The following is a 22,035-nucleotide window of genomic DNA, read 5'->3' as shown; positions in this document are numbered from 1 at the left end:
AGCCAGCTTATTCTCCTCTTCATTCATGTTATAAAGATGAGATTATGACTGAGAGGGATAAGTCAAAGCTATGCCAGAATTTTAAAGTTCTAAGAGTGGTGTTCTCGTTGCCAAAAGACAGAAGAACCTGGCTTGGTGTTAGCCATGTCAAGTTTGACCTGATATCAGAACATTCACGTAGAACGGTCCAATTTTGAAATATCAAACTGAAAGTCGGGAGATTTCAGAAGCCTTGGTGGTGATTGTCGATGCTATGGCTGTGAGTGAGTTTTAGAGGGAGAGAGCAGGGTGAAAAACTGAGTTTTGGAGTGACTTTGAAATTGGGAGTATCAAGTGAAAATTGACAGAAAAGGAGAGAGAATTGACTTAGGAAGTTAGGAGAACCAAGAAAGTATCCTACTTTAAACAACGAATACACAAGGGAAATGAGGGGTGCCGAAAACTTGGGAATGTCAGCTGTTAGAAGCTGTATAATGGAGAATGATGAAGAAGCAAGGCTACTGATTTTATTTTTGTTGACCTTGCCTTGATTCTTGATGACCTTGTAAGAACAGTCTTGGTTGAATGATAGAGGCAAAAAGGAATGAGCTCTGATGAGGAAATAGTGGCATCAAGTGTCAAAATTACTTTTTAGAAAAAGTTTGCAGTATAAAGAATTGGAACATGGAATTTACTTTTCAGAGGTTGGCAAGTAAATCTCTTTGTAACCTGCTCTGGTCAACAAAGAGTTAATGGTATGAATGCACAGTAATTTCAGAAGCATTAAAGAGCATGTTTCCATGGAAACATCAACCTACAGAGGGAGAGAAAGAGCTAGGATTCCCTGACAAAGAAGGAACAGCAGAGTTCTAGCCCCCACACAGTACAGCAGGGAGAGATGATTACATGTTTCTTTCAGCTTCCCTGTGAAGATGCAGTTGGGGTTCATGGTGCTGTCCTCTTAAGTACGAAGAAAGAAGGAAATGAATTTCGTTTAAAACACCCTTGCTCTCACCTTGCTTTAAAATCTGACTCAAGGGTCAAGCCATTTTAGATTACTGGAAAAGACCAATGGGTGTCTTTAAGTAACTAACTAAAATTAATTAAATAAACAAACATGTTTGCTCTTCCTCTGACCTCTCTATTCTAACCTGGTCTACAAATGGTGCCATAATGTTCTGTGATTTAGAGCAACACTTGGACAAAAACTCTAGAAATACTGGATGGGTATTTGACTAGCACGTTTGCATTGTGGTTTATAGTTTCCATCTTGGTGTATACTTAATTAGATGTGCGTTTCATCTCACTGTTTTCAGGTCTATGATATCCCTTTCACTACTGGCTAGTACACATTTCCTTCAAACTCATCCATACTTTTAGGGATAGGTCTTCTCACTGAACTGTAGCCACAGAAAGCTATTCTCCAAGCTATACCATTAACAAACGCCTTGTTGCTAGCTAACTTTCCTAACAGTTCACCTTCTCTACTCCCATATTATATTGCACTTTGCATATGGAAAACATCTGTGTTTTGTTCTGCTGATCTTTCCTTTAATGCTAGACTCAAAAAATCATTTTATTTCCTATGCGAAAGGGCTTTATCTTTGTGGCAGGTGTTGTTCATGACTGGGTTTTCTGAAGACAGAGATGTATTCTTGAATGAATCAACAGCCTCCACCACTCTTTCTGTCTCATATCTGTAGCATGATGTAATTATGGGGTGCCCATCCCCTGAAGGACATAATCTTCCCCCAGGCATCTTGAGTTTTCTATCTTTTGGAAACCATCCCCTGTCTATGGAATAGCCTTCCTCATTTGACCCTCTTCCCCTTACATTCAATATAATTGCTTCTAGAAATCCCCACTTGAATATCTCAACCAACCAATACTGGAAGACTAAATTATAACTCCCTTTTTCCATGGATGATAATTCTTCATAACCCCTAGTCCCAGCCCATGTAAGTGAAGCAATTTATTTGTTCACCTCTTTTGCTACCCTGCAGTAGAGCTGTTGGAGGGAGTTGCGAAATTAAGTAAACAGTAGCTACAGAGCGGGTAGGAGCTGTGGGTATGGAGGTATTGCCAGTGTGTTGATTTTATTGACCGCCTGTAAAGTAAAGTAGAGAGAGGCTCCAGTACAGAGAACAAATTAAGGAAACTGGAGAAAGTCAGAAAGGAAAGTCTTATTCTTTCCTCTTGATATCATACCCAGGTCACTTTGGATTCTAGACCAAGGATTTCTTGGGTATGTATGCCCAGGGTTTCTTTTAATAAGTCTAAAAGCTCACAGGAAAGAAAGGCTTCTGGTCCAAGTTGCACATCCTAGAGAAATCTTTGCCAGTCGTTGTTTGGCTGGTTTTGCCTAAGCCCCTGAGTAGTGTTGCCAGCTCGTGAGCTAAAATGAATGTCAGAAAGGCAAGTCTTCACCTTAAAATCATTAGTAGGCATGAAAAAGAAATATCAGTGTACTCAGTGATCAGCTACCCTTTGAGCTGTTATGGCATTTTGTCTGAGAAGGTCCCACTGCTGAATTCGGAGAATCTACAGTAGACTATATATTGCAGCATATTGAGCACCTAATCTATGGAAAGAAAAGGAATTTTATCCAGTGCTTTTTAAAAAGAGAGTGATTTCAACTTATGTATAGCATGGAAATGTGAACTTAAAAGAAAAAAAAAAGCCAATGGCAATAACATTATCCAGATGAGTTGCTGGTTTCCTTCCCCCTGGGGAGTTTCCCTTAGCACCTTAGCAGGTCTCACCCACAGCAGAGGTGACTAAGGGTCGTGGGCATGAGGACCAGGAGGATTCCTTTTTCATTACTGAGTTCTGTGCATCGTTCCCTAAATGAGAACACAGCTTTGGTGTTCAGCACCCTTGATTAATTGGCATCAAAAAGCAGCTTCGCTAGCTCCCAAAGGAACACGCACGATGAGTGTACACCCTCCAAAGGAATTTTAAAGAGAATTACATGGTGTTTAATGCAGGATCCTGGGAAATCATGTGGGGGCCATTTTGAGGAGTCATTTATTCTAGATTAAAATGATGGGGCTATGAGCTCATCTTTCACCTTTCTTAGGAATCGAATTTTATATTGAAGTAGTACAACTGAGTGATTCCTCACTGTAAAATATCTCACAGTGGTCACTATGAGTGGGACAAATTTTCCCAAGCCTTAATAGTTTGGAATTTTGTGGCACTGAGCAGATATGTGCTGGACTGGTAGTTCAGTAGTCCCCCTTATCCATCAGTGTTTGCCTGAAACCGTCGATAGAACTGAACCTTATATATACTAATATATACTATGTTTTTATCTATGCATATGTACCTATGAGAAAGTTTAATTTATAAATTAAGCAAAGAGATTAACAATAATAATTAATAATAAAATAGAACAATTAATATACTATAATAAAAGTTATGTGAATGGCTTTGGGGCCATTATTTTTTATCTATGCATATGTACCTATGAGAAAGTTTAATTTATAAATTAAGCAAAGAGATTAACAATAATAATTAATAATAAACTAGAACAATTATAACAATATACTATAATAAAAGTTATGTGAATGGCTTTGGGGCCATTATTAAGTAGAATTAAGGTACTTGAACACAAGCCTCATGACACCTTGACAGTAGATCTGAGGGGGCTACTCAGTGACTACCATGCAGGGAGCATGGACAGGGCAGACACTCTGGACAGAGGGATGAAGCACATTCCAGGCAGGATGGAGCAGGCCAGTGTGAGTTTCATCATGTTACTCAGAACCACGCTCAATTCAAAACTTATGAATGGTTTATTTCTGGAACTTTCCATTTAATGTTTTAGACTATGATTGACCACAGATAATGAACTGCAGAAAGCAAAACCGTGGATAAGGGGAGACTACTGCATTCTGGAAATGCAGAGATTCAGGACCTGGGAGACCTGGACTCCGAATTTAATGTGCTAAAGCGTTGGCAGAATTTCTCCAGGCCTCAGTGTGTTCAGCTCTAAATGTGAAAAAGTAGACTGTGATCCAAAAGTCCCTGCAAACAATAACATGCTCTGATATTCAGGCAGCCTAAGAAAAGATAATCATAACAACAATAACAATGACAACAATAGCAGCAGCTAAATCATAAGGCTCATTATATGTAGATGCAGTCAGTTGCAGTCCTAAGTCCTTGATGTATATAGAAACATCTAGTCCTCACAACAATCCTATGACATAGGTACTATGATTATTCACATTTTTTTATGGAGAAGAAACTAAGGCAAAGCAAAGTTAAATAACTTGTAAGATAACATAACTTCAGAATTGGTGAGTCAAGAATTTGAGTAGAGGTCATCTGAGTGCGGAGTCCTGGCTCGTACACCCTACACTACCCTGCTCATCGTTATTGTTGGTGTATGTGTGTGGCTAATACATACTACATGCCTTTCCTCTTTGCTTAACTTATTCTATGTCTCTCTTTTTTTTCTTTCTACGCACTTCTCACCACTAAGCATTTTGAGGCATTGTCCAGGCCTTTTTATTCATTTGGGTGTAGTATATCTTACTAATGAGAGCAAGCTTATGGGTTTGATCTCAGATAAACCCAATGGCAAACCCAGGGGAGAATTGTTCCCTGGCAATGGCCTACTATATTGACCCCATTCGGTGAAAGGGTACAGTTGGGTAAATATGAGGCCATCACAGAGCCCTCAAATGAATGTGGTTAAGCCCAGACTGCTGAGAGACCAACACACAATCCTCACCACTGGCAGGAGACAGGAAATATATTAAATAATTTATATCAGTCAGTCTTCAAGATACTTTAATATCTCATTAATTTAATATGGATTTATAATGTAAATAACAAAGATATGAACTAGCTCAAACTTGAACCTTTTATAGTTTGTGAAGAATTTTTTATACCAAAATAAATTATTGGTATAAACATGATTTCAGAGAAAAATTTTAATCTACTGGAAGACAAACTATTTTTAACCTGCCTCAAGTAATTACAAATTAATACTATAATCTGCTCTTTAAATTAGTTTTTCCTAAGGTTCTCTACTAGGTATCATTTTGCAAAAATAATAGGAAAAGACTGCATTTGACAGCTTAGAAAACTGGTGTTTTGAATTCTTTTCTTCAACGGCATGATTTAATATTTTTATATGTCAAAGGAAACCTTTAAAACTTCTTCAAATCCTTTTTCCTTAAAAAGAAAACTATTGTTGGCAAGAATAAAATAATTCATGTGCCTTGAAAACATTGTCGCATAACTTAGGAACTGGTGGATCTGGGATTTGAACATTGGTGGTCTGACTGCAGCATCCTTATTTTTAAATACCATACTACACTAACTGCTGTTGCTTCTGGTGGTGATGATCGTGGTGGTGGCAATGATGATGATGCTGGTGATGATGATGATGATGATGATGATGATGTGTGAGTGTGTGAGTGTGTGAGTGTGTGAATGTGTGTGTATAGTACATACTGCATTCCTTTGCTCTTCGATTAACTTATTTATTCTGTTTTTCCTTATTTTCTTTCTAGCCCCAGCATTTTGGGGAATTGCCTATGTCAGTCATTTAAGTGTAGGATATCTTACTAATGAGATATTTCTTCTGGGTTTGATCCGGGAAGAACTCACTGGTAAGTCCAGAGGAGAATTATTCCCTGGCTGTGGCCTGCCACATTGACCACATTACACTGGATTGGTCATTTTGGATTCATTTTAATAATTATGAATTTCTAAGTCGGAGTAAAGTTAGAAATTTCTATTTAGTTTACCAAACCAGAACGTCGAACATCTAATTTTTAAATATCTTTACCTCTTTTCCCCAATACTGGCCTCTAATTAGGGAGTTTTTAAGGGTTTTAAAGTCTCCTGTTTCTAATCCTGTAGGAAATCATTTCTGCTCTCTTAAGAGGAAACATGTATACAAAATAGTAATTTCTAAAAGGAGACCAGAGAACATCTTTTTGAAAGGTTTGTGGGTTTTCCATTCAGATAATGGAGTTTAATAATGTAATGGTCACTGAATTAATCAGATGAAATGTAAAGACAGAGAATATGTCAAAGGAGCATCTCTGTACTTCCCTCATCAGGCAAGTAAGATGGTATTTTATAGATGAGGGAGCTGAAGGCTTTAAAAGGCAAGTGACACTCCAAAGGTCCAGTAACAGAGTTAGAGATTTTCAGCGCTAGAACAAGGGGTCAAGAATTCTAGTCTCCTTCCTGGAACTGTGTTTTTTTATTACTTCACTCTCAATAATTGGAAAGAATGGAAACTTAGAGCTATGAAAATTCCACCATTTTTGAGGCATGGTGGTGAGTGGACAGAGTGCTGGATGGGGGCAGGGATGGTGGTGGTAAGGACACCTGGATCCTATTTCCAGCTACGTCATCTGATCTTGGTAAAGCCACAAAACTCTTCTGAACATCATCTGCTTTATCTGAAAATGAAAGGATTATATGAGATAAGTGACTTATTTCTCTTGTTACCACATTAACAGACATTAATATTTTTTTTTAAATCCAGTGCCTTATAAAAATATGAAGGGTAAAATGGGTATTGTGGGGCCAGGGCCCTTGGTTTGCTGGGAATATTCTGGCAGAGCTCTTTGGGATGCCTCCCACACAGAGCATTCTGCTAAATCACTGCCTTAAGTATCAGCATGGTGCAGTGGATGAGCTCTGAGTGTCATGGTCAAAGTCAAAGAGGCACAAGGGCTTTTTACCCCAGCCTGACCCCATTAAACCCACCGGAGTATGACTTTGGCCATATAGAGCAAATGTGTTGGCTCTGAGCCCATCAGCATTCTGAGGTTCTTTCTCAACAAGCAGGAGCCAAGCATGAAATGAGATGGATTTTATTTTATGCAGTCTGTATTAGGGATCTGCATAGATCAGGGCATGACATGTGACATGAGAATGCTAAAATGCACACCTGGGGCTCTATAAAACTGATTTCACTTCACTTAGTGATGTAGCTCAAAGAACGCTGAACTGAAAATCAGAAGACTTAACATTCCTGACAAGACAGGTCACCTTGGAAAGTCAGGTAGCATCTTGGGACCTGTTTACTACTTTCTAAAATGAGAATTCTCAGTGGATAGTTTCTAAGTTTTCGTCTAGTCCTAGCAATTGGAGATTTGTGTAATATTAGAACTTTATGAGACAGGCTATCAGGTTTCTTATGGGTCAAACTACATCCCAGAGACAAATCAAGCAATATTTTTTATATACCAAACCTTGATGGGGCTTCCAGGGCATTAGAGTCTTATGGGCAGGGCTTCTGAATTTGGCTGCCATTTGAAGCTAGGTTTTCTGATTGCATAATTGAGGATAGTATGTTTAAAGAAAATCAAAATAGCTGTGGCATCTCTTAATTTTATAGTTAAATCTTTTACCAAGGATTTATACATGGAAGCTTTGAGGTTTTAATTAATATTCAAAATTGACAAAGTGCAGCCAGATCCAAAGGTAGTTGGATTATTTAATGTCTTATAAAAAGTTAAATTGATTAATATCACCACTTGACTTAGTTTATCCCCCACATATGGAATTCAATCTCCATTGTGTTCCATCAATAATTTGGGTCTCATTAAACATAATCATCACACTTTTACTCACTGAGGCCCCAAAGAGCCAAGTACTCACATCATGCTAATGTATTAATTTTCTGAATGTTTTGATTGTATAACTTTATGTTATATTTTATATAGTTTTTAAAATTCGCTATTTCATCTCATCATGATAAGAGCCTTATCTGATAAACTGGAGGTAAAAACGGTGTTGCCATTTTAAAGAGAAAAAACTGAGGTCCGGGTTCAAGGTCACATGTCTAGAAGTGACCGCACTCTTGATTATTTCATTACCAATGACTAGATGGCTTTTTCTGCTATTCAAAGGGCATCACGGCTCAAGGTGGGTTTATATTTGTAAGCTCCTCACTGATAGCTAAATGTTGGCATGTCAGAGGGAATTACTCAGAAAAACACAATGTGAATGATTAATCTAAATAGTGCTAAAGGATAGAAAGGATTAAAGGATACTTTGGAGAAGAATATTTTGTATATTGTCATAAAGTTTTATTAATAGTGTCGATAAGTATAAAATATATGAGAAGTATCTAGGTAAAATTAAATGAACCTGTAGAGCTAGAAGAGGTGAACATCCTGGAAAGAGAAAAATTTGTAAGGAAAATCAAAAGGACCTGGAGAAGGAATAACTAGAAAAATTTGACTACAGAGCAATTGCATTATCCATGTAGTCATGTGGTCTCAACTTACACAGCGAATTCAATGCTGTCTCCTTCGATGCTGTCCTCTCACGATGCTATATACTCGGTCCATTCATGCTGCTTACTACTTAAATTACTTTTGGAACTTCTCTTTTATAATTGCCTTCTGAAATGGACACTTTCTTTTGAATATTCTTTATGGTGTTTTAGGTGAAGTCAAAATTGGTCCAAGCCATGTCTAGTTAAAAGGAGGGTACTTCAGCCTGGTAATTTATTTACCTCCCTCCCTCCTTCCTTGCGTCTTTCCCTCTCTCTCTCCCTCCCATCACCCCTTCTCTCTCTTTCCCCTCCCTCCTTTCCTCCTTTTCCTTCTTTTCCCTCTCCCCCACCTTTCTTTCTTGCTTCTAAAAAAGAGATGAGACTAAATTTTTTGCATCTCATAAACTTTCTCTAAAGACTTCTAGAAATTATCCTAAGCAACGCAGTATTGTTGTAGTAAAAACATATTTTCCAAGTTAATTATGTTGAGTACTTAAATTCTAGTTATTTGTCTAAAATATTTTGTTTTATACTCTTGTAATTATATTCCCTGAAATGAATTATGTAGGGCTTTGGCTGGTGTGTTGAAGTTGTAAACCGTAGGAGAAGTGACTATTATTATTATCTTCTAACTAGTCATGAGCTTGAGCAAGCATCACTAAGCTGAGAGACGAGGAGCAGTGCAGGGAATGGAGAAGATGCTGTGTGGAGCATTGGGTTGAATTAGGGACACTACACTTTTACCAGTTGGAAATGTTCAGAGAGAGCAGCCAAGGGAATAAGAGGAGGGAACTTGAAGCCATAGCATATGGTAACTACGCGAAGGAACATATGAGAATGTGTCATATGAGAATAAGGATGGCATGAAAAATAGGACATGGGACTGAGGCTGTGGCTTAAAATGTTATTTCTACTCCCAATTAGCTGTGGAACATTGAGCAAATAATTCGCCCTCTCTGTGCTTCAGTTTCCTTATCTATCAAGTTAAAATTGTACAACTAAATGAGCTTAAAATTTCTTCAAAGATTAAAATTGATTTTATATAAGGGATACATGATAAATATCTTCAAATACTTGAAGAACTCTCATGTGAAAGGAGGATTAGACCAAGATCGTATACTACATTAGGAGACCAGGATCAAGGGGTGTGCAGGGCAGCAGTAAAATGGCTACGTGAAGGGTGGAGTGATAAGCTCCCCCATCAGTGGGAGTATTCAAGAAGAGCCGAGAGAGCCAATTTTATGATGCTGTAGAGGGGAAGCATCAACTGCAAGAAGTGGTGAGCTAGTTGAATGTGAAAGTTTCTTTCAAGTCTGAGATTCCAGGAATCTCTACTCTTTGGTCGTCAGGGCTCTTGGTTGCACTGGTGAAGCTACAGAAGACCAGAAAATGACAGCCTTAAAAACCTCAGGCAGCTCTAGAAGTGAGAAGTGGTCCATGAGAGTTAGGCTCCTGATGCCTCGTCACCTTTACATTGCCTAAAAGATGTGCATCCTAGCAACCTCTTTGCTTAACTGGAAGAATCAAATGTTACCTGGAAGAATCAAAGAAGAGTCTGAATGAGATGACTTGAAAGAGGAACCATTAAGCTGCCTCCTGATGCTTTCTTCTTCTCCCCTTCAATTTAGTACTAGGAAATCATTGCCGGTCACATCTCTGACACCCTTTAGAACCCTCACGGTGATGACAACATACCCATTTTGCTTCTCAGCAGAGACACATCTCGCAGCAGCATCAGGCCAAAGGCTCCAGAGTAGCGTGTTACGTGGACACAGAGCTAATCATTATTGATTCCTTGGGCCATCATGGTAAAGGGACATAAATTATCATTAACACAGTTGCGCTAATGTGATTGTAATGGGCACACCTGTGGGAATTCCCAGCGAGGGAACTCTTCAGCAGATCAAAGCATCCAGCAGGGGAAGGAGGTGAGGTAGGGGGTCCAGGTGTTGGGGAGGAAGACAATTTCATTGGTCTGACTCTAGTCATTTCCAGAGTTTTTGCAAATTTATGTGCCTGTAGCTAGAGCTCCCTGTGAAACGCCTCTTCCCCGTTTCCCCTCTGTGCCATATTTTTTCTGTTCACCATACATAGTATGATAGCGCTGGATCCCAGATGCGGTTGGGGAACCAGATCTGTGAGTGCTGGACTCATCTTTCAGCTCTTAGAACTATGGGCTGGGCAGGACCTTAAGAGTTCAAAAGCATGTGCATATCTCTGGGAGGTAGGACCGAAGCTCCAGCGTGCCACCTTTCTCAGCAGAAAGTTGTCTTGCTGTGCTCCCACTTTCTTTTTTTGTCTCTACCATCTCCACCCTTTAATCCACCTATTTTCTTTTTGAATAATAATTGTTCAAAAGAAATGAAGGCTTAGTATGCACCAGACCCCATGGCAAGTTACCTCATTGAAGTCTTACAAACCTAATGAAGTAGGTTTCTTTATTACTCCCTTTTTTGTAGCTATGGAAAAAAGTGATGATGTTCAAAAGTCTAAGCAATTTGCTTGAAGTTATAGCTATAGGTTAAATTCAAATTTAGTGCCTTCATTTTAAATTTATGTTATTTTTCATATTATTCCTATTATGTGGAAACTTGGTGACTATTGAATAATTAAATGGGAAGTCGAGAGGTACTAAGTTTCATGTGGTATTTGTATATCTATCTACCTGTCTATCTATCTACCTGTCTATCTCCATCCACCTTTCCATCTTCCAAGCTATCTCATTCTTAGTATACCTTCTTCATACTTTTAACCTTCCTTTAATTTTATCTTTACAGGTATTTGATCAATGTCACTTTTGAGGGGAGAAATCTGTCCTTCAGTGAAGATGGCTACCAGATGCACCCGAAGCTGGTGATAATCCTTCTGAACAAGGAGAGGAAGTGGGAGAGGGTAGGACATGTCTTTGGCAATTCTCGGGCAAACTTGTGGGGCAGGGATATGAAATTTTGCAACACATTAAATGAAAACAATCCATTGGTTTTGGTTTCTGAGCTGGGGAGCAAGAGATCAATACTTTGAGAACACAGGAGAAGCCATTTCTCAAACTTGTATCTTCATTTCCTTGCTATGTTGTTTAATCAAGCAAATATTTTCTTTATGTAGTACCATTTTTATTGGTTATAGTGCTGTCTGAATCATGATTTTGTTTTAATGGAACAATATGTATGTACAATATAACACAATTTGGTGACAAAACTGAATCAGTGGTACAATTTTGAAGCTGTTTCCTACACAGTATACTAGGGAATCTAATTAATGAGCAGGCAGGTATGGTTTTGCTGTGATTAGACGCTTGCTATGCACGGCACTTCTCAGGACCTCTCTCACTGCCAGTTAATCACAGGGTCTGAACTTCTGCTATTAGAAACTAATTTCTGTAGGTGGCCCACCACCGAGGTTTAATTCCCAGCTCCTCTGCTCATTGACTTGTCAGTTTAGGACCTTGGACAGATCCCTTAACTACTTGTGCCTCCACTTCCTCATCTGTGAAATGGGAATAATAATAGTACTATCAATATCATAGGGTTGTTATGAAGATTAAATATATTAGTATATGTAAAGGACTCACAGAGGTACCTGACACATAGTAAGCACTCGATTGATATTAGCTTTTATTATTATTCCCAATTCCTGGTTAAATACAAATGTTCCTGAGAATAATATCATCACTGGTATTTCTCAGAGTATGTTCTGCAGGGCACTTGTCCTCTGAGATGCTTTGCTGAAAATGTTCCTGCAGATAAATAAGCTTGGGAGATGATACCTACTGTTTCTCATTCTGGGAGATTCTCAGAATACATCAGTATTTGGAAGTTCAGAGGTGTCTTACAGCAAAGAAACATCTTTCATTTTAATTTATCATTTCCCAAAATTATTTTATCACGACTCAACCCTTTGATCATGAATTTAATATTCTGTAGAACCTGTTGGAAAACACTGATTTAAGGCAATTTCTACAAACTCCATGGACAAATTGGTTGAAAACAACCTACAAGATGTCAGCATGGCTCTGGAAACCACGCTATATATTTCTAGAGAAAGTAGCCAGGAAAAGCCGCCCAGAGATAAACTCGAAATTCACAGTCTTGTCACAGAAAGCCCTGGACAGGTAATTATATGGCTGCTCACTTGAGAAACTGGGTGCGTGTGGCTCAGGTAGTGGAACTAGGACCTTGTTCTTCAGATTGAAAGATTTCAGTCTCTCATGTTTTTCCTCATATCAGGGCACAGCTGTAAGGCTTACATTATGCCTCGTATTCTTGATTAAAGTTGCCCTCCCTCCACTGAGTTATCATTTGTTCAGAAATGGTTGTTCCCTGGGCTCCTGCTCTTCTCCCCAATCAAGATGTTTTTCACTGCTGCTGTAGAGACAAAATAATTTAAGAATTGCACTGGGACCCTCATGTATAACAAGCACTTCTGTATATCTCCAGAAGAGGAGTTATTAATAACTGAGACTTTATGCAGGGATCAGAGGATGTCCAGCTGGGGTAGCTTTTGTGCAGCAGACTCATGATTACTGTCTCAAGTATGGGGCATCTCAAACCATCCTTTCTTAAAGAGATACCACACACTGTCACTTGTGCTGACTTCTCTTCCTTAGGCTGAATTTCTGAGGCCTGAGGTGCCCATTCCTTTTCAAAACTAGACTCTTCTCCCTGGAATTTCGATCCCTTCTCTCCTTATCAATTCTACCTTTACTCTAGCTCTTGAATTTATTCCTTACTTTTTATATGATCCAGGATCAATGTGATGTGCCTCCCTGTCCTTGATACCCACCTTTGTCCATTCAAATCAGTCTTGGACGTGGCTGTAGGATGAGTTTCCTGTGGCACAATTCTGACTATATTCTTTCTCTGCCCAAAACCTGCTCAAAGCTTCTGTGGTTTATGGGTTGGGTTTATGAATTAATCTATTCGTGCATCCAAGGCTCTGGTCTACCTTTCAACGCCTGTCTTCTCTTCCTTGTAGTTTCCCATCTCACCAGCAAGCTACATTAAACTCTTCTCCATTCTGAGAGTGCCCCTGTACATGTTGATTCCCATACAGCATGTCATGATGTTTCCTTTTTCTGGGATTATTTGTACAATTATACAAATCATAACCATCCTTTGAAACCCAATTAAAATGTTGCTGTCTCCCTCCCTGATCTTTGACTGAGATTTAACCTCTCACTCTCTTGTGCCCTGTAGCTTTTGTCCTTACCTCTGTTGAAGCACTCATCACGTCTGCCTGTGTTAGAGTTGTGTGTATGCAAGCTTCTGGAGGACAGGGGCTGTGTCTTTTATCACTGTGGCCTCACAGCAACCTGGAAGAGTGTGTTGCATAGAGCAGTTCAATAAATATGTGTCGAATGAATGAGAACCATTACATAATACAAGAGTCCAAAATGTATCATTAAGAATCCTAGCTTATGCTATTGCCCTTGATACAGTAGCTGGTGTTTGTTTGTTTGCTTGTTTGTTTGTTTGTTTTGGTAGGTGGGGTTTGAAGAGATAAAATCTTTATGTAGGTTGAGTTTTTATAGATCAGACTTTAAATGTACTAAGAGAACTTGTTATTTAAAGAAATTCTGTGGTTAATCTTTCTGTAAAGCATTTGGGGAGGGGTTGGAATCATGGAATAGAACATTTTTCTATTGACTTGGTTAAATCAGGGAACACTGCTGAAGAAAGATCTTTAGTATTCACTGAGTTCACAAATTTGGAAGTCCTCGTCACGGATCACTTGTGGGCAGGGGAGAATGTCAGGGGACAGGCATGGCTCCAGAGCCTGTCTGAGATGTACAGAAATTTCACTGTGGAAACTTGTACCTTTTCTTCTGCTGTTACTCTGCCCCCCATTCCAGGGCCTTTGTGCATTCTTGGGATTCCTATCATCATTCCAGAGGTCTCCTGTGGTCCAGGGAAGATTTAGTGTCTGTGGCCTCCAGAGGGGCAGGCACCAGGGTGAGGATTCCACTGTGAGGAGATGGACACTGGAAAGATGAGCAGGGAAGGAATCTGGATTTGTGGAAGAAACATGGGCTAAGAGACTGGACTCTTAGCTTTTTAGTCATGCCCCTAAGCAGCTGTGTGACCGGCTCTTTTCACTTTACTGGATCTTTCTTTCCTCATGTCCAAAATCACGGCACGAGGTTAAAAAGAGTTCTAGGGTCCCTTCCAGCTCTAACTTCTGGGATTACGAACTCATATTATAAATAAAGAGGAGCTTGGAATGAAAATTGGGTGAGAGCTGAAGCACACAAAAGAAACTGGAGTTCATTTTTGAGGATAGTAGCTTCCTGGGAGTATTTGTCATTCTTGTCATTTACATAAATAGCATCTCAGAAGGCCTTCCCTGATGACCCGAGCTAAAGTAGCCACCCAGTCACTCTATCACAACAGTTTAATTTAATTCCTTTCACTATACTTACCGTCTGATGTTTCACTTATTTGCCTGCTGGTTTGTTTATCGCTTGTCTCTTCACACCAGGACGGATGCTTCATGGGAGCAAGGACCTTGTTCACCGCTATAATCCTTACACTTAAGAAAAGTGAACACTCAAAAGATAATTGTTAAATAAATGAAGAATCTGTATGCTTAGGAGAGTTAGAATACTGACTAGCCATTTCACTTCTCCCTGAAAAATCTCCAGTTTAGACAGAGTGGTTTGCCGAAGGATGTGTGAGGGCAGGTACATTTCTCACTTTGGGGTGAGTGCTGTGAGTGCCAGCAAAGGTCTCGCGGGCAGTCTTCAGTGGGGCTCAATTTCCAGGGGAGGCATGCCTAAACAGTTTCAACAAGAAGGTCCTGGAAGACTCATTAAGTTGTTGATGTGAACCTTATGATGGGATTTCGCAATATTCCTTCAGGTTTTTAAAAAGTAGTCTCAAAGCTACTGCTTTATAAATGTGGTTCCTTTCAAAAGTCTTAAAGTCAAAGTAGCATAGTCTGTTTCTGGAAATGAGAAAATGAGCCTGGTTCTGGAAATGAGAAAAAGCTGAGTTCAGTTCCCCATGTTGCTGTTTATCAGCCATGTAAACCACGTGACTGATATTACCTGAGTCTGCTTGCATTTTGTAAAATAGGGTCTTATGTAAGGCTGTTGTAAAGATTAAAGGAGATTTCATAGTAAAACACTAGTTAACAGCAGCTGAAACATAGCCAGTATTCAGAAAATGTCAATTAGTAGTCCTTACCCTCCTTGTGTAGTGTTTTAAGGTAATATTTGCACCTGATAAAAAGTCAAAATGGTACCAAGAAAAAAAAAAAAAGTCAGATGATAAAAAGAATGTTCTCTTCTCATCTATAATCCTTGGTTTCTCCTGGCCCCTCCCCAGAGCAATTATTATTCTCAATGTTTTATGTGTTTTCTTTGGAACTATTCCAAGCATATATAAATTTTATATATTTACTCGACCTTCTTTTTTTAAAACAAGTAGTACCTGCTTTTGTGAACCTTTAATGGGTTCTTCTGTAAGGAGGCATGGTGGGGTGGCTAGAATAGCAAAGAGATCTCTGGGTCAGAATTATTTTCACAGAAATTCAAGTACATCTGTCTGGTATGTGGTAATGTAGAGAAGAACATTTAAAAAGAAATACACACAAGTGCACACACACATACACATGCATACAGGCATAGCATAGTGAGTTGGAAAGGGTGGGGAATGGTGAAAAATAATTGTGTGCAGAGTGGGTTCTTTTGCAAGCAGGGGACAGCTGCATAAACTTACATTAAAAATAGTCTGGCATAGAGAAGCAGTTCCAATGAGCATTCAGACTTCTGTCTTTATCAGAACCTCTTGTGATTTGCTTCATTGCTACTGCTCTCTGCTCCTATTTAATCGTTCCTAAAATGGGGATAATAAAAATGAAATGCAGTGGGGGTATGTATGTTTTGAGCAGTGACTTCAGGAAATGATGATGGCGCATTTTAAGGCTATAAGATGTAAGCAGGCCTTACAGGGACTGTCTAGGTCAGAATTACAGAAGGATATGTAGGGTTTGCAGTTCTGCTTGTCTTTTCCCCAAAGAGGCAAGAGGTGTATTTTATAAGCCCACTCTCTCTTCCTTGCCTCCACCTACCAGAAGATGTCCTTCCTTATGTAGATTAAAACATTCTCATTTTGTTTAGGTCATTCTTTGCGCTCCTCAAACCCCAGTATAATTTTAGTCTCACAATATTCAGGAGACAGCACTGACTCCAGGTATGGATGCTCCATGATACTAGCACCTCAGAACTAGAATGATCATGTTCCAGAATGATCGATTTAGTGATATTACAATACAGGTTGATCACTACTACAGCATAGTCTACTTGAAAGCTGTTGGCTAAGAAAATAAAATAGCCTCTCTGTTCCCTCACATGCAAACACACACACACATACACACACACACACACACACACACATGTGCTCACACACGCACACTCGCTCAACTGACAGACTTCTCATGAACACAGGAATTACATCTGTTTGGTTTATACTATATATCTCTGCCCGGCACATTCCGAGACTTTACTAAATATGCCAGTAAATATTTGGCAGTGGCCCAAATTCACCTGTACAAAGCGCATTCCACCTGGCAGCCTCAGAGGAGAGGCCAGGGAATACTCACGCCCTCTCCAGGCTCCACACAGTGTGTCTAAGCAGGATATACAGAAGCGCCTCATGTCAGGGGGGCTGGTCCTGGATCCTCTGACACCACCGTTCTGACACGCTATTTTTGCTGACTTTGAACCGATTACTAATACGCATCATTGGATTAAGGGATTAGAAAACAGGATCCGTGGAGAAAGGCCGTGGGAATTGGGGTTGTTAAGGGGAAAAAGAAAAGGCAATGAGGTGATGACTTACTCTCTTTAAATGTATGAAGAATTATCATTCCAAGTGTTGAGATCAGCTGTTCACTTTCTCCTCTGAGACCGAGCCAGAGTAAGTGGGCTTAAGCTCAAGCAGAGAGAATTTATATTAGCTATAGGGAGAATTTCTTAATAGAGAGAGAAGTGTTGAGGACCAGAGCTGTTAACAAAACCAGGGGTTGACTTTGGAAGTCCTAAAAATCGACTTTGTCTTCATGTCGCTTTGTAATGTACGACCCTACCCAAACAACACTACGTGAGCTACGTGACATTGAGACAGTTTTCCTTCCTCTCTTCTCTTCCTCCTTTCTTTCCCCTCTTTTCCCTTCCCTGCTTTCTAACACACAATTATTGAGCTCCTACCACGAACCAAGCATTGTCCCCACCAGATCAGTATTGTAGTTTTCCCAGTGTATGGGATGGGCGGAAGTACATTGCAAGGAAAAAGGTGCTTATTGTGACACTTTTCTATAACCTAAGTTGTATTATATGACATAGAATAATAATTGGGGGATCTTTCATGTTGCATGGTTAGTGAAGACTCTGCTAATATATATTTTGATTATGGCAATGGCTTGCAGACAGGGCCACTGGAATGCATGTTTCTGGCTGTTTTTTGAGCTGTGGTTATCATAGACTCTCACATCCAGTGTTTCTTCCTTCTCGTTCTCTGAGCTCCAAGAGCTATGGCCTACCCTCTTTGCCTACACCTGTTTCTGGGGTTCCAGAAAGAGACCACTGGGGGCCAACCTCTGGGAGTAGGAAGTGTGCCCTTAACCCCCAAATTCTCAACACTGCTGTTCGACTTAACCCACAAAGTGAAGCTGCTATCCTCCTGTATATTTGTAACATAATTTGAAGAGAAGAGCAAGATGTTTTGGGGGAATAGACTTCAGAAACGTCATTTCAGAAAGGCTGGTTGTCTCCATGTGCTTGTCATCGGCCACTGAATGAAAAGGATAAAGCAAGAAGACAATTTTGATTGGCTTTACTCTTGCCATTGATGGGCAGAAAAAGCAGAATTGAACTCAGAGATAGAAGCTGGCTTAACCTTGGCTTAAGGAAACACAGTAAAGAGGAAAAGTGTCCCCAAAGCCATGAAATGGCTTTCATCCATCTTGTTTAATTTTATTGAGATTTTTATTTCACAAAAGTTTTCTGTGGTTGGCTCCTGAGTCCTCTGAACTATCTTTCTGATTCCTAGGTTATAATGTTATTCCAGTAGTGGTATTGAAAGAAATTGGTTAGAGGCCTCTTGTCTTTATATACAGGTTAAAACAGCATTTGTGATTTTCTTCTTATAAAGATAGTTGATGCTTATTAAAGACATTATGAGAGATAAAATAAAATTTACCTATATACACTCCTACAAAGAATTGGCATTTATATTTATTCTATTTCTTACTGATGCTTTTTTTTTCTATGCATGTTGTATTTATGTGTATATGTTATAACACAATACAATGCGATACAATAGAATTGGGAACATAATATATGAACAGTTTGCAATGTACTTTTTTCTCTTACTGTGATATTGTAGACATTTTCCAATTTTATTAATACTATCCAAAAGCATGAAACTTAATGCCTGCCTAATAGTCCATTCAAGGATACATCATGCTTCTTTAAACTGACCCCTCATGATTAGACACTTATATGTATGTTAACTAGAGACTCTGGTTCTCATGTGAAAATAATTTCACATGAGGTTTTGATAGTCCAACTTTGATGCTGGAAGACTGCTTTTCAAGGTAACATGGCTTGGCCACATTTTTTGTTATCTAATGTCCCTAAATATTAAAAATGACAGCCCTTAATTTGAGAATTGCTTGAGTTATATTAATTCACTGATAGTCAGTGGGCACACATGTGGTTGGTGTGGAAAGCTCTTTTGTGATTCCTGGTCTGATTTTCTCTTTTTGATCTTCTGATAGAGTGTGCTGTCCTCTGACTTTGCTGATAACAATAATTTTTACCTTTGGTAGTTACATCATGCAGAGAATGGGGCTGGCCATGCATTCTGAGTCTCTCTGCAGTTTTCTTCATACCAGGACCATTTTCATGAGCGTTTGAGGCTGGTAAAATTCAGGTCCATGTTCTCAGGGAACTAGTTTGGCTCACACTTGGTGTGACATCCTTTCTAGTGCTATTTCTATACTCTCGGCCACAAATAACCCCTTCTTTTGCCAATGAGGACAGCACCTGGCTAATTCACATACCCAGAGGCTGAGATGCCTCAAGATTGACAAGGTGATGGGGCCTTTATGGCAGGGTACTACTCTTTTCATACCTTTATGAGTTTCCCACTAAACAAGCTACGTTTTGCATATATTAATAGCATATTGACTTTATCTGAGGTCTAAAGTTTTACATTAAAGCTATAATATCTGTATGTCCTTCACATACAATCGAGCCTCTATAGACCTAGCACCAGGAGATCTTCTGCTGTGAGTTTTTCCTACAGTGATGATGGATTTATACTAGTCCACGCACAATCTCTTTCTTCATAGTATCTATTTATGAGAGCTAGTCGGGTTCAGGGTAAAAGTAATTCGTGTACACAAGAAGAGAGACCTTGACCTTGGCATGTTAACTCTGCTACTCAACCTGCAGTACAAAGATTTGAAAAGAAGTGTTGGTCAATTAAGGAAATAAATCGTCTTTAAGAAGTAAAGCTATTAATAAGAAAACATGGATACAAATCTCCCACAATAGCCATAGAACTCAGATTCTTTGGAGTGATTTTATTATTTTCTCGACTAGAATTCATTGTCTTCATAATTTAGCTCTCACCTGGTGTGATCCGCGTATTCTCTGCTGCCCATAAAGGTGTCCCACTGTTGGTTCTATAGGCATTTCAGGTCTAAGCTCTGTCAGCTAAATGTTCTGAAGGTTTTAAACTTAAAGCAAATCTGTGCTAGGGGAATCGCGAGAGGGAAAGTATGGTCCTGGGGAGGCGCATAAAGGGGAGAAGGGCACATGTCGGGGGCAGTGGTCAGGGAGCGTGATAGACTTCTAGGGGGCAGAAGACCATTCTTCACTGCTCCGCTCCCCAGGCACACAGCATTCCCTGGTTACACCAGACACCTCTAGATAGCCTTTCACCTTTTTCCTCTTCAAGGGTTTGGTGTAGGGTAACTTATAAGATCGTCATCTTCGGCTATTTCTGTAATAATACGTACCACTTTTTCCTTGTTCATCCCATAGGGAAAGGAGCTTGTTGGCAAAGGAACAGAAACCTACTTCTCATGTAGAATTTCTGGTAGATAGTTAAGCCACCTCAGCATTCTCTTTATAGACTAGTGAAAAAAAAAAAATCTGTTTTCCTGATAGGAGCTGGGAAGGATGTACAACTTCTAGAACAGTCTAGCCTGGGATTAAGAGATTTTAGGAAGATTTGGCCACTGGCACATCTGACATTTATATAACGCCTTATTAACAATGCAATTTATGAATAACTTTAGCATTTATGATCTCATTTCGATTCCTATTAAAATTCTGGGAAATACTTGAACAGAAAAGTAAACTGAGGCTTAGAGAGGTCCCACGATTTGCTGAAAGTCACACAGCTAAGGAGTGGCAGAACCGGGTATAGTCATTTACAGCTAGCTCCATGTAGGTCCAGGATGCTTTGCGCCTTAACACATATTGGAGAGTACAAATAGACTAATAGGGCCAAAGTGCAGCAATATCGATGGGAATAATTTGGTAGACCAGAGGACAGATCACACCAGGGAAACATATGGGCCCTATTATTTACAAGTTTTTAGACTAAGTCATAAGAAATGGTCCTGCATAAGGAAAGGGGAATAGTTAGCACAGACTAGCTATTTTGATTTAACATTTTTCTGAGATTAACAAAAATGAAAAAGGAAAGGAGGAAAGGAGGGAGGGAGAGAGGCAAGAAAGATAAGCACAACAAAAAAGCTTTTCTGCATCCCTGTATCCCTATGCCTCCTCATTATTATTAAATACACACACACACACACACCCTCTCTTTTCAGTTGAGAACAAGAACCTATCTCCTCAAACTGTGAGAACAGAATATCTTTCTTTCAATAACAAAGGCCATAGCTACCTACAGAAACTGTCAAGGTCCTAATTTTATAGAGGGGATTTTCTAGGAAAGAGTTATCTTCTGCTTTTTAAAGGCTCTTCTAAAACACAGCCGCCATGGTGGTGGCACTGTGTGGCACTGTGGCCACACAACCCCACTGATCAGACATCTGCTGGTGGTGCAGAGACATGTGGAAACACCAGTGGGAATTTAAAATAGCTGACCTACAAAATAGTCCTTAAATCTTAGTAGGAGAGTGACATTAAATTTTAACTTTGTTTCTCATAAAGCACAATCAACCAAATATTTTATGAATTTAAATAGCTAAGAGAGAGGAGTTTTGGGATCTCTTATAAAACTAGATGAGGGTTTATTAAGATAAATATATATATGAAAATAGGAGCAAACCTCAGCAAATAAGAAAACTGATCTTCTGTTGATTCATCATTGTCAGTTCAATGTTCTTGGGGAAGTATGATTGTGGGGTTCACTGTTGAACCTGAGTTGATTTAAGAGGAATGAATAGTTTTTATTTAAATAACCACCTATTTATTTTTATAGTTTTCTTTTGTCTTTGGCTAATGATACTTGTCTCATCTAAAGTAATGATATGAAATTTTTCAATAAAGGTATTTTTAAACGGAAGGTTATTTTATATATTAAGTTAAAAACAGCGTAGGTGTCACACAGATGTGTTACAGTGGTACTTGAATGCGTGAAATTTGAAAACTGCTTCCACAGAGCACAGTGTTCTCCTAACCCTGGCCCTGGAATCACAGCTTTCAAGGCTGACCTGCCGTCTCATCTTCCTCCCCCTTTATCTCTGCATTTAGCCTACATGCCAGTGTAATTGCAACTAATCCTTCTCTAACTCGTCTTGTGCTTTTATACCTC

The 22,035-nt window shown here is 39.3% G+C and overlaps 1 protein-coding gene across 1 annotated transcript in view; it reads left to right on the top strand.

The window, feature by feature from the left end:
• GRIN2B (glutamate ionotropic receptor NMDA type subunit 2B) overlaps nucleotides 1-22,035 on the top strand; it is a 387,278-nt gene that overhangs the window by 273,651 nt on the left and 91,592 nt on the right. Inside the window, exon 4 of the mRNA XM_006912640.1 lies at nucleotides 11,017-11,131. Coding sequence (XP_006912702.1) covers nucleotides 11,017-11,131 — 115 coding nt within the window. The remainder of the gene's footprint in view (nucleotides 1-11,016; nucleotides 11,132-22,035) is intronic.

The sequence above is a fragment of the Pteropus alecto genome, unplaced genomic scaffold (assembly GCF_000325575.1).
Source record: "Pteropus alecto unplaced genomic scaffold, ASM32557v1 scaffold103, whole genome shotgun sequence".
Classification (NCBI taxonomy): domain Eukaryota; kingdom Metazoa; phylum Chordata; class Mammalia; order Chiroptera; family Pteropodidae; genus Pteropus; species Pteropus alecto.
The sequence above is the reverse complement of the archived record's forward strand: the minus strand, read 5'-3'. Positions and strand labels throughout refer to the sequence as shown.